The sequence below is a fragment of the Larus michahellis genome, chromosome 1 (assembly GCF_964199755.1).
Source record: "Larus michahellis chromosome 1, bLarMic1.1, whole genome shotgun sequence".
Lineage (NCBI taxonomy): Eukaryota > Metazoa > Chordata > Aves > Charadriiformes > Laridae > Larus > Larus michahellis.
Window position 1 is genome coordinate 139,999,010 of NC_133896.1, and position 13,425 is coordinate 140,012,434.

Below are 13,425 nucleotides of genomic sequence, written 5' to 3' on the forward strand. Positions count from 1 at the left end.
TTTCAATTTCATAGCAAGCCTGAAGGAGCATGCTACAGAGAAGACAGCAATGTGGGTGCAGTAGGCAAAGTTTTCTTTTGCTTGAATACTGCTTTTCCGTTGCCCTGGCCAGGCCACACACTTTTAACTTTTGGTAATTGGACATTCATTTTGTTTAACTACAAATGGGTAAACTCTGGCTATTGGAATTTACACTCGATTTTCCCTTTTAAGTGTGAGAAAAGATGAGAAGTCGCAGCAGTCCCCCTTTCCACGAGTCTTGGACTCTAGAATCACAAAGTTTTCCTTCCTTGGCACTTTGGGCCCCCAAATAAGAAGCTGTATTTGTAAAAATTAAAAACAGTATTTTCCTTTTCATAAGAAATGAATGTGACATTTTTGGCAGAGGCAGAATTTATCACATTGTGTTATTTCAGAGAGTGAAACAAATGTATTTGTTGCAACCAGATTGGCTCTTACGCTGAAATGATGAAAAAACTATTTCAGATGAGAGGGATTATATCTAATCCCAGCAAGTACCCAGCAAACCGTTCTCTAAATGCTGTCCGTATTAAATAAACTCCAAGCAGCTAAATCCAAATTTTAGCAGAGTTCTCTCTGCTCTGTAAAGCTAAAGATAGAAAACACAGCCTTTGAAACTTCAAATTAGCAAATATAGGAAAAAGATTACAGTATTAAGCAAACATTTAATTTACGAACATCTCATGTCTGTACACTATTCAAATCAGCAACAAAGGCATTGTCTTTTCAAATACTACATTTCATAAATCAGACCACGCATAAAAGCTATTGAAAATTTGGTATTTTTCCTCATTGTCACTTTGATATGCTGGAGGAATAAATCAAGTTCAGAAAAATCAGTACTTTAGAAGTTCTGAATCAATATTTAAGAAAAGATTCTGTTTGTTAAAAAGTGGAGTTTTTAATCAGTTTTTTTAGATTTTAAATTCCTTAGTGATTTTAAGGAATTAAAATATGTATATTAGAATATCTTTAATGAAATTAAAGGACATTTGGAAACAAAATCTTTCAAATAAACAAAAATAAAAGGGAGAAAATTTCATTTTTTCAGATTTAAAAATGCGTGGCTGAATGATATTTTAATTTCTTTTTTTTTTTCATTTTACCCATCTTTTCCCTTTAAAAATTGACAATAGATACCAGCAGAGAAATTAACAGAAAAAAATAAAATAATGCTCACCAGTGTTGTAATGTTTTGTGCAATAACCAAGTTCTTTATCTTCTTTCAAAATAAACTGTGGCAAGGTTAAACCCTCCGCAACTTGCACAGGTCCATCACTTAGCCACTCAAATATCAGATCATTCATAGTGTAGCCAACTACAATCAAGAAATCAGAGTTTGTTAGATAATAACAATGGAAAATATCAAAAGCAAATGTTATTATGTCTGAAAAGCATTTCTTTTATCGCAATATAGCTTATTGCAGTTATATTTTTAAACTGTCTGATTAACAACAGCACTATTGATATTAGTTAATAATTACTATTACTGCACTATTGGTCTATTAAGAGCAACAAGAGCACCATTATGTTCTGAAATACTCCCCTGGTTTGCCACTAAAAATAATTTTGCTGGCCCATCAAAGACACAGTTTACAGCTGAAATGACATTTCTCTGCGCCTACGTACGAGCCTGCATTTTCCTTTATTTTCATCATTCTTTGATGATGGTGGGCGCCAACAAAACAAGGATTTCTAAACTGTGGAATGCTGGCCCCTTACTGAAAAGAAAATGGCAGCTTTTGTAACCTATGAACCTACCACTGAGAGTTGCGGAGGGGAAAGTGAGGCTTCGACTCCGTGAATTACCCTTTTTTCTTAAATGGCTACACCTTTATGGGTAAATTTAACAACCTATGGCCACTCTCTGGACACAGAGGCAGGGGGCAGCCAGCAACTCATACCCACACAGCTCAACCCATTCTCCCCTCCCCACTAAAGAACCATGGTGACCTGGTACCTACTGACTATTGGAAATGATCGCCAGCACGTGCCATTATCCAAGGCACTCCTGGTTTTGTCTGGTTGTTACCTGGTAAAGGTCAACACGGTGCCACGGTGTGTGCTGACAGCTATGCGGTACGGATGGGTCTGTGCTATGGACCCAAGACCGTGCCTTGGCCGTGTTTATTTTACCAGCATAACTGTACCTATAGGACCTCTGCTCCATTGAGTATGTTGCTTCCATTTTTCAAAAGACCATAGCATGTCTTGATCAGACATAGCTAATCCCTGGCTGTGTACTAATTGCTCTTACTTCCCTGAGATTTAATTTCTGCTGCAGAATTCTCCTCTTTCTCCCTGTGGTTATCCCTGGAAGTGGCTCAGCCCTGATGGGCGAGGTGATGTGCGCCGGGACGGGGAAAGGGAAAGGAGCAGGAACAGCACAGAGACAGGGGACCCGCACGGTATGATGATGGACAGTTAAAGCACCTTTCCTCCTTGATTTTCCCTTACGAAATAGGGATATTGAGTCTCACCACACAAATATGACAATGTAGATCCTATCTAACCACTGAATGTTACGGTAAAATCTTGTTCTTCGCTCGATAAAGCAATTGGACACTCACAGCTCTCTAGCTGCATTGTACACGTCTGTACATCCATAGGAAAATTCTTCAAGTCCATGGGACAGGATAAGGTTAAAGTAAGCCTAAAATTGGAGGGGGAGAAAAAAAAAAAAAAAGAAGAAAAGAAGCTATTGTTAGAAATTGACAGGTTTTATTCAAAGCCCCATATTTAGAGTTTAAAGGATCAAGACCAAATCTTAACACCTCAGGCAGGGGTTGGATTCTTTCTCCCCTCTGAGCTTTTAAGGACGTAAGAGCTGTGAAGACAGAGCGTGTAAGCAAACCAGGCACTCTCTGGCTATGTTGGCTGAGCAGAGCAGGGACAGAGAAGACAACATCAAGACAGCAAGAAATGCTCTCCACTAATGTGCCAGTGAATGTTTTATGTATAAAACCGAACCCAAATAATGCAGAAGCTGAAATGACTGATCATGGGACACACATTTTTAGGTTTTGTTTTGGAAAAGCAAAGGAAGGAAACAAAAATCACAGGGTGTTTTTTTTTTCAACAGAGAGTGCTTTTGTTGTGTATAAGGCCCATTTCCAACCCTTCATTCTTACTGCTTAGCCATTAAAAGAAAGAAAAAACCCACCATACAGTAAAAGCTAGAATCACATAACATTAAAAGATAAAGAGTGCAGACAGTAGAAAGCAAGCCTAAAGGAACGTTATCATACAAACTAAATTTCTCTTTTAATTTTTCAGTTGTTATTGTCCCAGATAAAACATAATTTTACTTGGGTGGGAATATTCTTAATGTTTCTTTCTTTTTTTTTTTTTTTAGTCCAGCTTACTTTTTCACATTTGATTGAAATCTGTTTCAAGACTTCTCTGCTTTATTTCTTTTCTTGCTTATGCAAGGAGAAAAAAACATTTTTAACAAACCAAGATGCTAGGATGACATAATTACAAACAACAGGCTGCTTTGAAAAACAGAAGAATTGTTAAGATTTTGGGTTAAGTCTTATAAAAAGAGTACATTTTTATTTCAGATTACCTTCAGCACAAAAAGCACTTTGACACAAAGAAAGAATATAAAGACAAACATATGCCCCCATTTACCATCAAGGACGAGAACTAGATTGTCTGATTTGAAGGTACACTGAAACAACAACACAGTACAATGAGAATAATTTTTTTAATTTTGCCAGTGAAGCCATGGGCCAGCTGCTAATCTTGAAAGTATGTTTTCCCACAGACAAATGTGATTTGTATGGACAAATACTTCACTGAGCTCTGTCTCCCATGGTGATTTCTTGCTTCTCACCACATAGAGATGATTCAAGCTCTTTCAGTCTATTTCTTCATGATGTGAATATTTGGGGATGGCCTGATTGGGCCTTTGAGTCCTACTGTCCTGCCACAAAATCACTATGACAAGAAGACGATATTTAGGTAACTGAGATCATAATGGTCTCAGCCTGATCAAAAATCACATTCAACATCTCTGCTTTTGCCTACTTGTGGGCCATATAGAAAAAGTCACATTATTTTCCTCTTGACACAGGCTTCAGTGTACAAGATGATCGTATCAGGAAATTAGAGATCAGTTGTCTGTGGCAGTGAAGTGCACTGAGATGAAGAAAAGCTCCCAGTAGTCCTCTCAACACCACCATAGTAAATAAACTCTCATTTAACCTTTGGGAGCAAATAACATCAGCATTAAAAAAATATAAAAATTAGTCATCTAGAAAAAAAAGTATATCTGGTAGGCATATAAATGTCATTGAAAATCTGCCCTTTATTCATTTAAATATTTTAAGTGCCCTGCAAATGTTAACTAGTCACATTTTTACTGGTTAATTTCCTGGATTAAAGATTGAGCTATTTAAATTGCTAATCTCCAGTATTAGCAAAAGACTGCTTCTGCCTTCTTTTCAGAAATTTTGATATATCAAACTCTCCTCCTTCTTTTCTGTCATCTTCTAAATATGGCTTAGATGTTTTAAGTTCATTTCAAACATGCCTATACACAAATGCAGCCTTTCTAAATACATTATTTCTTCGTATTCATTGAAGTAGGTATGGTCTATGCACCCCTCAGATCTTATTGCGTTGCTTGCATGCTGACTATGCTTCCTTCCCCTCTTCATCCCTTTCTAGTCCCCAAAACCCTCAAATGATCTGAGGGTTTGACTACATACATGGGCAGGTGGGTGTTTTTTATTAGTCTAGTGTCAAACTCATGAGAAAGAGAATACATCCAGTTGCAGACTTCAAGACTCCCAGGGATAAACTGATCTGTCTCCATTGATGCTAGGTAGATATATCAATATTTTTTTTCTGCAGGTGAGCTGAGAAAATGTTTATTATGTTGGTTCACACAAAGGTTGACATTTCTTCTTTCTCTTCCTAACCGATGGTGTCTTTCAGGAAGACTAAATTATCCTCTGCTCACCCTGACAAATGGAAAAAAAATTCTATTCACCATATTGATGAGGCTAGCTTGAGAGATCATGCCCTTATAGCTTTACCTCTACTTCTTGTTCATCTCAGCAGAATAGCCATTCATAGTTAACATCTTTGCCTCTGTGATCCCTTTTATTAGGAATAATGCAAGTGTTGAACCCAACACTTACTGCCTGCTATTAGCCTCAGATCCATTGATTTTTAACAAGATTACTACATGCTAAATGTTCAGCTACTGGAGTCTGAAGTAGCTCCAGTGAAGTCCATGGTGGTGGGTCAATTTATAGCAGTTAACTCTTTTTCAGTAAAAATATGATCCTGCAAGTGTTTCTAATGCCAGGTGCCATGTTACTATTTGTATATTTACATTAATAAGGAAATAGGATCAGAAACAGAAAGTGCTAGGCAGATATAGCTACCCAGGTTGCCTATAATAACAGTGTCATTGACAGAAAATGTTTCAGAAAAATGAATGTCTCGCACTTAGCAAATTCAAGAATGGCCCCTGGAGATTTGGTGCAAAGTGGAAGTTTAACTGGGGACTACATTTATTTGTTAATAAAACAGAAGAAACTGCTATGGAACAATTATTTTCTTTTTCAGGCACCCAGCCACAAAGGCATTTGAGATGCATAAACAACAGATTCAGAGACGTAGCACCATAAAACACTGATGGGAACAGTTTTATGAACAATCTGTAAAGCTAAAAGGAGAAGAAGCTGACCAAGGACTCGATTGTGTCTTCAGTTACCCGAGCACCCTTTACTCCCTGTTAGCCAGGCTCAGGTCGCACAGCTCACTCAGGGGGAGCTCTGGGGTTAGGCACGTAATATTTTCCAGGTGAGCAGAAATGAGCACAATGACAGGGCCAGGGAGCTGCCCCGGAGGAGAGGCAAAGTTGCTCTCTTCTTTCTTTCCCCCCTCCCTCACCCATCTCGCAGTCAAGGAAGAATCGAACCCTGGAAAAATGCAAATCGAGTATGAACTGAACAAAATGCAGAATCAGAGCCAGAAAACCAAGAATGAACAATTAGTTGGAGCTGTGACAAAAATAATAAAAAATAAATCAATAATATTACTGAGCAATGCTGTGGTAGAGGCAGGACTGTAATCCAAGTACTCCAGGGCAGCATTGGACCCTCTTCCTCAGGATTCCCTGAGAGACTCCTAGTGTCCTGCTCAGTCCTTCAGAGTGGCACGTGCTGATTCTTTAAATGCCTCCAAAGTGCAGTGGGCACTGCCAGTATCTCTTCATTCAGCATCTCATTCAACCCCCCCCGCCCCCTTTCATCCCCTGGTTTCACCAGAATGTCCTGAGAAATCACTCAGACTTGGGCTGCGGGCCTGTCTCTCTTTCCACCCCAGCTCAACGTCTTTCATTTCTGTTCACCCCAGAAACCCCCTTACAGCATCACGGAGAGGTCTGTATCTCACACTTCTGCAGGCAGGAAGGCAGAAGTCCTGCAGGCTGTGGCCTCCTTCCTCACAGAAGCCAGAATATGGCATCCCGTGGGAAAAAATAAATATCCTGACAACATGCTATTAGTCAGAAACCCTCATGCTGGTGATCTTTAACACCTGAACACGTTGTTTTGCAACGTCAGTGTTTTCTCCAGATGGGAGCAGATGTTCCTTCAGATGGGCCAGCAGCCAGCTCAGCACAGGCACGACTGCTGCCCTAAATGTAGCTGCTGCCGCCAGCCGTCATCCTTGGAGGAAAAGCCGGAGGAGGGGGGTGACACGCATGTGCAGCTGAGGGAGCTCAGAGGTATTTACGCACAGTGCAATCAAGTTCTGAGCGCAGCAGCGGGGCTGAGACACTGTGCTTCCTCTTCATCCTTCACCCATTCCTGCCCTTGTTGTGCCCTTTCTCTGGCCCTGAACATGCTTTCCACACCTCCTCTGATGTCTGCCCGTCTGTCCTACATCTCTCCCAGAGACACCTACGTGACCCAGGGCCCAGCCTTTTTCCTCTGCATGCTAGTTCTGTCCTCGTACCCTTTCCGCATCCCTTTCTGTTGCCCAATCCCTGCCAAATCCCACCCTCACCTCTCTTCGGTGTATTAAACCTTGAGGTCTGTCCGCTCTTTGACACCTAATCCCCAAAGTAGCACCATCAATGAAGGATAACATCCTTTAATGCAAACCAAAAAAAAAAGTCAATAAATGTTTGTAAACAGATTATTCTCAAGATGATCTCCAATCTCATCCTTTCTCTTAGGGGTTTTGAATGCTGATGCTCATCACCATCACCCCACTTCTCTGATAATCTCACAAATGCTACAAAAACATTTCAGCACACTACATCTACAGACTGCCTGTGAATGATCTGCAACACAAAACTGAAATAAAGAACCACTAGTATTGTATTAAACCCTTAGGGAACTGGGCTTACACATTACATAATACAAGAATTTTTTATATAAATTTAAGAGAATATTTAATTTTAACTGGGGTTTGATGTATTGCCTAATCTGCAGCAACCATTAAACTGTATTCTAACCCACTTCTTTATAAGCAGCTATCACACCTCAGCCTGCTGTGTTGTGACTCACTCAAAACTTCCCTTCATCTCAGTGATAACTCTTGCCCCGAAGGAAGACACAGATCCCACAAGAGAAGGGCCCTGTGGATCACAATACGAGGTATCTGACGACAAGGGGAATATAATTTTCATTAATTGTACTGCAAGTGGGGCAGTTTCTGAGTAGGCTACATAACAACGGCTTCCTCATATAGTTTTTTCTAGTGAGAAATATCTAGGGTGAGTCTTAGTAAGTATCAAAGTATTTAATTTAAATAGTCCTAGAATTACAGGTACAAGTCCCTTCCAAGTCTCCAAAAAAAACCATTATTATCTCTTCATAAGCATGAATAGTAACAAATGCCTCACCATGAGTGGGCACGGTATCAAAAATAACATTTTCCTTCTATTCTTATCCCTTCATTCTTTCAACCTACACCCATCTGCAGCTCAGCTGTTGGAACAGGAGACTTCACACTTTAGGATTTTACACTGCAAATACCAGAACACAAGTAGCACGTGCATGGTCACTGCTAACATTGGCTATGCGTCACTTTTATGAAAAGTCTTATACCTGTGCAAAGCCCACAGCGTTGGGATTAGTGAGACAAATGGGATTATTTTTTTTCAGTATTGACAACTCTAAAGCTGCTATTATAAATCGCAAGATTTCTGGTATTTTTCTTAAAGCCCCAAGCTAACAATGAAGTTAAAAATATTTTTAGCCATACATTTTTCTTTGGAAGGTTAAATTCCTTGTCCTTACAGATGCTGAAATAACATTAAAATATTATCTAAGCACAAGCAGACAAAGTTCCCCATTAAACTGGCAGGGGAGATGGAGTTGCACAGCAACCATGACAGCGTCTCATGACACAGGAGCAAATGCCGTTCAGGCTAGTGGCACTGAAACAGGGAGGAGAATCTAAAATCTCATTATATTCCTCCCAGCCCCCTCTCTTACGTGGTCTGTGCCTGAAACAAGGGCACACACACTGTTCATGTATCAGAAGGCCAAAAAGAAAAAATAATTCCCAGTGACATTTTCCTTTTAAAGGGCTTTTCATTTTGTAGTCCCTCATTATTTTTTCAGGGACTTGACTCATCATTTTGAACGTCAATTCTGCTAATTTTTACAGCCTACAGGCTTTGTCCTGTTAAATGGAATAGTCAAACTGTCTGCTTTTCCCCTTATTTTTGAGGAGTCCTGGAATTCCTCTCTAATATTTGTCATGTTCTGCAGCTTCATTTCTGTCAGACAGGAATGGGCTGAAGTTGAGCTTAGAGGAGACGTGGAGCCTTCTCTGCCATGGCAAAATAGGAGATGTAGACTGGAGTTTCACATACTGCTGTTTTGGAGCGTGTTCTCGCTCCCTCCAGTGCTTTGCTTTGCTTCATGTACTGCTTAACAACACAGGAGCTGGCACGGAGCGGGGTGGTGGATTTCTCATTACAGGCATCCCACTTCTCATTGTAATGCAATCATTGTCTGTAGATACACAATGCCAGCACATGAGCTGCCAGCAAATGATCTTCCAATTATTGCTCAAGCAAATCTATGAAATTAAATTCAAGTATGATTTCATGTAACAGTTAAATTCTGTAAGCACCTGTTTCATTTCCATGAAGGACAATATTTCATCTCTCCTTTCTCCTCTGTCATTTTCTATCTTAATTTTCCTGCAGTGTGTGTTTAGTATGGTGTTGCTTTCCTCCTGGCATGATGACATCTCTAAGCCATATATTGAAATGCAATTGGCAAATGACCTTCATCCCTGGGAGCATGTTCCAGGAGACTGTGCTTTTTTGCACCATTTAGAAAGGACTCTCACACCTGCATCATTTTATACCTGACCTTTAACTTCTCCAGTGCAAGTTCAATGGGTAAATGGAGTGATTGATCACCAGTAATCAAGGACAGGCATTGCCATCACCTAAAAGGAGAGCAGGTACACAGACGTGTCCTGGCTATGCAGCTATCCCATTGGCATAGAAATAACCACCTGCCAATATTTTTTGATCCCGTCAGCCAAGAAGAACTTTATGTGTACAAATTGGTCTCCAGCAGCACTTCCTACTTTTTTACTTAGAACAAAGTCTTCCATTTTATTTGAGACACAGGAATATAGGGCTATGGAAGTGACATCTTGGGCCATCAAATCTGTTCATCTGCTGTCACACATAGTCACATCATTAATCCCTTTCAAAACCGACCAAGGTTCATTTAGTGATATCTAGTTCCATTCTCCTCCCCATTTCTGTTGGAATATTGTTCTAGGAATTCAACGTGTAGATGGCTGGAAACTTTATAACTTCCACTTTAAGCTTACTTATAACCAGTTCAGAGCCATTTGTTCTCCTGGCAGCATTGTCCTTCAGTCTAAGCAGCTCTTCTGTTGCATTTGTATTTACATCACCTCCAGTGCTCTTGTGTGCCAGCTGGAGACGTGCACGGCATTAGAGGAAGAAGTGAGGCAGTACACGTTCAGGTATAATGTTCATATCCCTACTTTTCTTTAAATGCTTTTTGAAGTGAAAAAGCAACTAATTTTGTGTCATTAAAATGTAAATTATTCTTTCCTTAAGCAGGATGATCAATAGGGTTTTGACAATAGCTGTGCTAGTTGCATAACAAAGTACCCGCATTAGGCTTTATTATTTATTTAGTAGCTTTTATTATTTGTTATGCAAAACAAGTACTTTAGATACAACAGAAAAATAAGGGTATTGGAAACCCACGGCTAAATCCTCAGTCTGGATTTGTAGATTGGGAGGGAATGAGAAAGACAAGAGTGTGTGATGGGAGGGCACAGTTAACAGAGTGTTAGTAAACCGTCCCAAAGGATGAGAAGAGTCTTTGGCCATTTAATTAAAAGACCCCAAAATGACGGGTGTTGGGGGTAGAAGGAGAGGTAGGAGTAGGGCAGGAAGAGAAAAAAAAGCACAGGAGAAAAGTGGGACTCAAGGACGCTGGGTTCAGCCATAATGAGAACAGCAGCTTGTCCCACAAAAGGCTGCAATTTTTTAGCCTCTGAAACCATTGTTACTATTGTAATCGTGCCCATGGGAAGACGAATTTGTCAAATTCGCTGTATTCACATAGCATGCAGCCACAATTTGGGAAGTCACTGTGTCCCAGCGACATTGTGCAGTTTAATAAAGTGCAGAGATTCTAGCACTATTTATATAATGTCTGTAAGACTTCTGCCTATAATATATAATAACTGTCAAACCCAAAACTTCTTTAGATATGTGCTCTATTTTAGTTAGCATTTCTTCATTGATTATTCTTCAGTGGTTTGGTTTGTTGTTTTTTTTTGTTTTGGTTTGGGTGTTTTTTATGTGAAAAAGTTGTTTTAAGGTGTATGAAGAAGTTTTATGCTTTTGGAAAGTCAGGGCAGTGAGCATGGGACAGTGTGCAGTTTTGTTAAGGGGAGAACTAAATAATTTTCTATGAAAATGTTCCTGTGCTGATTGAGATTAACTTACAAGGGAAAATCCCCACCTTGTCAGTATTGGTATTACTCTGATAGGAGCTGAGGTAATAAATATGACTGTGTGAGGTCAGAGAGAGGGGTTGCTACATAGTAAACAGCCATGTCAATCATAAAGCGCTCTCTGCTCCCCCTCTAGTAATCTGTCACGTGGAAAGACAATGCTGCTAGTAAAGTCCAAATCCTCTTAAATCCCAACATTAGATTGTAAAATAAAATTGAAGTCATCAAATTAAAGCCCACAGAGAGCTGTAGAACATAACATTTTCTACCACTCTGCTAGGCTAGACTGTGCTGTGCCATGGATGATTTACACACAACGGTGTTATGAGGTGCAAATGAAGCTTCGTCATCGTATAGCTGATAACGTCTGTACCCCAAAACTGTTTTAGAAAAACCATGCCTGATTTTACTATAACAAGGCAACATATTCCATAGCAGCCATGCTAAAGGTCTAACATCTGAAGAATAGAGGGCTTTTTTCCCTATGAATAGTTAATTGCAGAGGGACTACCGGTGTTACCTATGCGTTTCCTTAATCTGCTTTCTATTTCCTTCCCATAGAGCAAAGAAGACAGGTACAGAGGAGACTGAAAAAAATTCACTCATAAAGCTGAATTATAAAAGTGCTATAGATTACTTCTGATTATTTACGTGAGGGACAGGGTAATCCTAACTCGGAATATAACCCAAAATGGTGTGTGGAGCGCTGGGGGTGTAGGGGGAAATCAGCTCCCTGCTCTGTCACTTGGCAGTATTGCCATGCTAGGAAGAGTTGAGTTTGGAAACTCCCGAGTAGTGCAGCTGGCACGGGAGATAGCATTGCAAATAAATGTGCTGTTTTCACAGATACTCCTCTTTGGTTGCATAAGCAGGCGAGGGCTTTTGGATGTGCCAGCTCATCCTGTCAGCTACTTGTTGCCGAGAGGAGGGGATAGTAATCACTTCCAGAACAGCTGCACAAAGAGAGAGAACTCCAATAGCTTGAACTGTCTCATTTTTGTGGTGGCCTAACAGCACGGTACTGCTCTTGAGCAGACTTCGTCCGTAACCATGTTGAACAATTAAATCTAGGTCAAGCATCGAAACCACGAAGAACTAATTGCCTACATAACTGTAACATTTCTTGCACTGCGAAGATAAACAAAGACAGAAACACAGATATTTTGAAAGGCTTGAGGAAGTTCTTCCTTGATATTTCATTGCACTTTGAACAGGAATAACAAAAATGGGGGGAGAAATGTAATTTGTGAATTTGCACAAATCTCCTCCCTAGAATTCCAAGTGGCTCTCTTGTCAAATTATGCAATGCCTTCTAAAATCTTTGCACATTTTAAAAATATGAAGTAACCTGCTTTGTAACTCTTTCTGGCTAAATGCCCTGGCACTACGTTTCAGAGCACAGCTCTACAACATTATCAGATGGTTGGGAGTGTTTTCTGGAGCAGCAGGTAAAAGAAAGGAGTTACAGGCCCTTTAGCTTCCTGGCTGATATATTCTAGGTTCAATGCCATGTATCAATATTACAGTTGAGTTACATCACCTCCTGCAACAAACTCATGTGGCTGAGATGCAGTGAAAATATTAAAAGGAGAAGGAGGCAATTAATACAGAAAAAAACTCCAAACCTTAAATAAAACCATTCCACTTTCTATTACTTTGCTAAAATAAGCCTTTTGGCAGATCCTAATATTCCGAGCTGGCTGGCAGCCTGAAATGAGTTTGTGGGAATCAGGTAGCACAAATGAGTGGCTCGGAGAGAATGTGAAGCCTCCTGCAAGGTTATTTGACGTTTTCATGGTGTCCCAGGTGTCCACAATGGGCCAGAGAAGATATGATCCTTGACCCCGGAACATAAAATCAGTGCAGCGGTGTATATAATGCAAAATCCAGGTGTCATAAATAATGTGACTGCCAGGAACAGGATTCTCAGTATCATCACACAGTGCTGCCACTCTTTCCAAGTCCATAGCCCCCTACAAAATCCAGTCCATGCAGAGATCATTCAAGGGCCGGGAGTGGGTGAGTCACAGGCATCTGGAGTGTGACATTATGTGGGTTCTGTTTTTAACTTTCATTACTTTTTCAGCATAAAAAATACACACAACTTAAACTAATTTTATTGAATGCCGCTATAACAAACCCTTCTTGTTGATTGCTCTCTGCAGAGGGCTTTAAAATAAAAGTTATAGCTATTTAGCTGTTTTGCAGCTCAAAGAGTGCAACTGGGACTGATCTTGACTAAAGTGTGGTTGTTTGCTGAATATAACTTTGCTGTAACTGCTGAAATCCCAAAATACATGCACCTCTAAGAGCTGTTGTTACATCCCTACTGGCAATAGCATATATTCGCGGTACTGATTACTGCTGGGTTACCTCCACAAGTTTCTAGTTCTCTCTGCAGTA

At 40.1% G+C, this 13,425-nt stretch overlaps 1 protein-coding gene across 6 annotated transcripts in view; it reads right to left on the reverse strand.

Annotated features, from left to right (window-relative positions):
* Positions 1–13,425, reverse strand: part of GLRA2 (glycine receptor alpha 2) — a 128,132-nt gene that overhangs the window by 83,651 nt on the left and 31,056 nt on the right. For all 6 annotated transcript variants that reach the window (XM_074606027.1, XM_074606036.1, XM_074606072.1 and 3 more), the window contains 2 exons: positions 2,592–2,674; positions 1,202–1,339 (listed from right to left, as the gene is read on the reverse strand). In XM_074606027.1, coding sequence (XP_074462128.1) covers positions 1,202–1,339; positions 2,592–2,674 — 221 coding nt within the window. The remainder of the gene's footprint in view (positions 1–1,201; positions 1,340–2,591; positions 2,675–13,425) is intronic.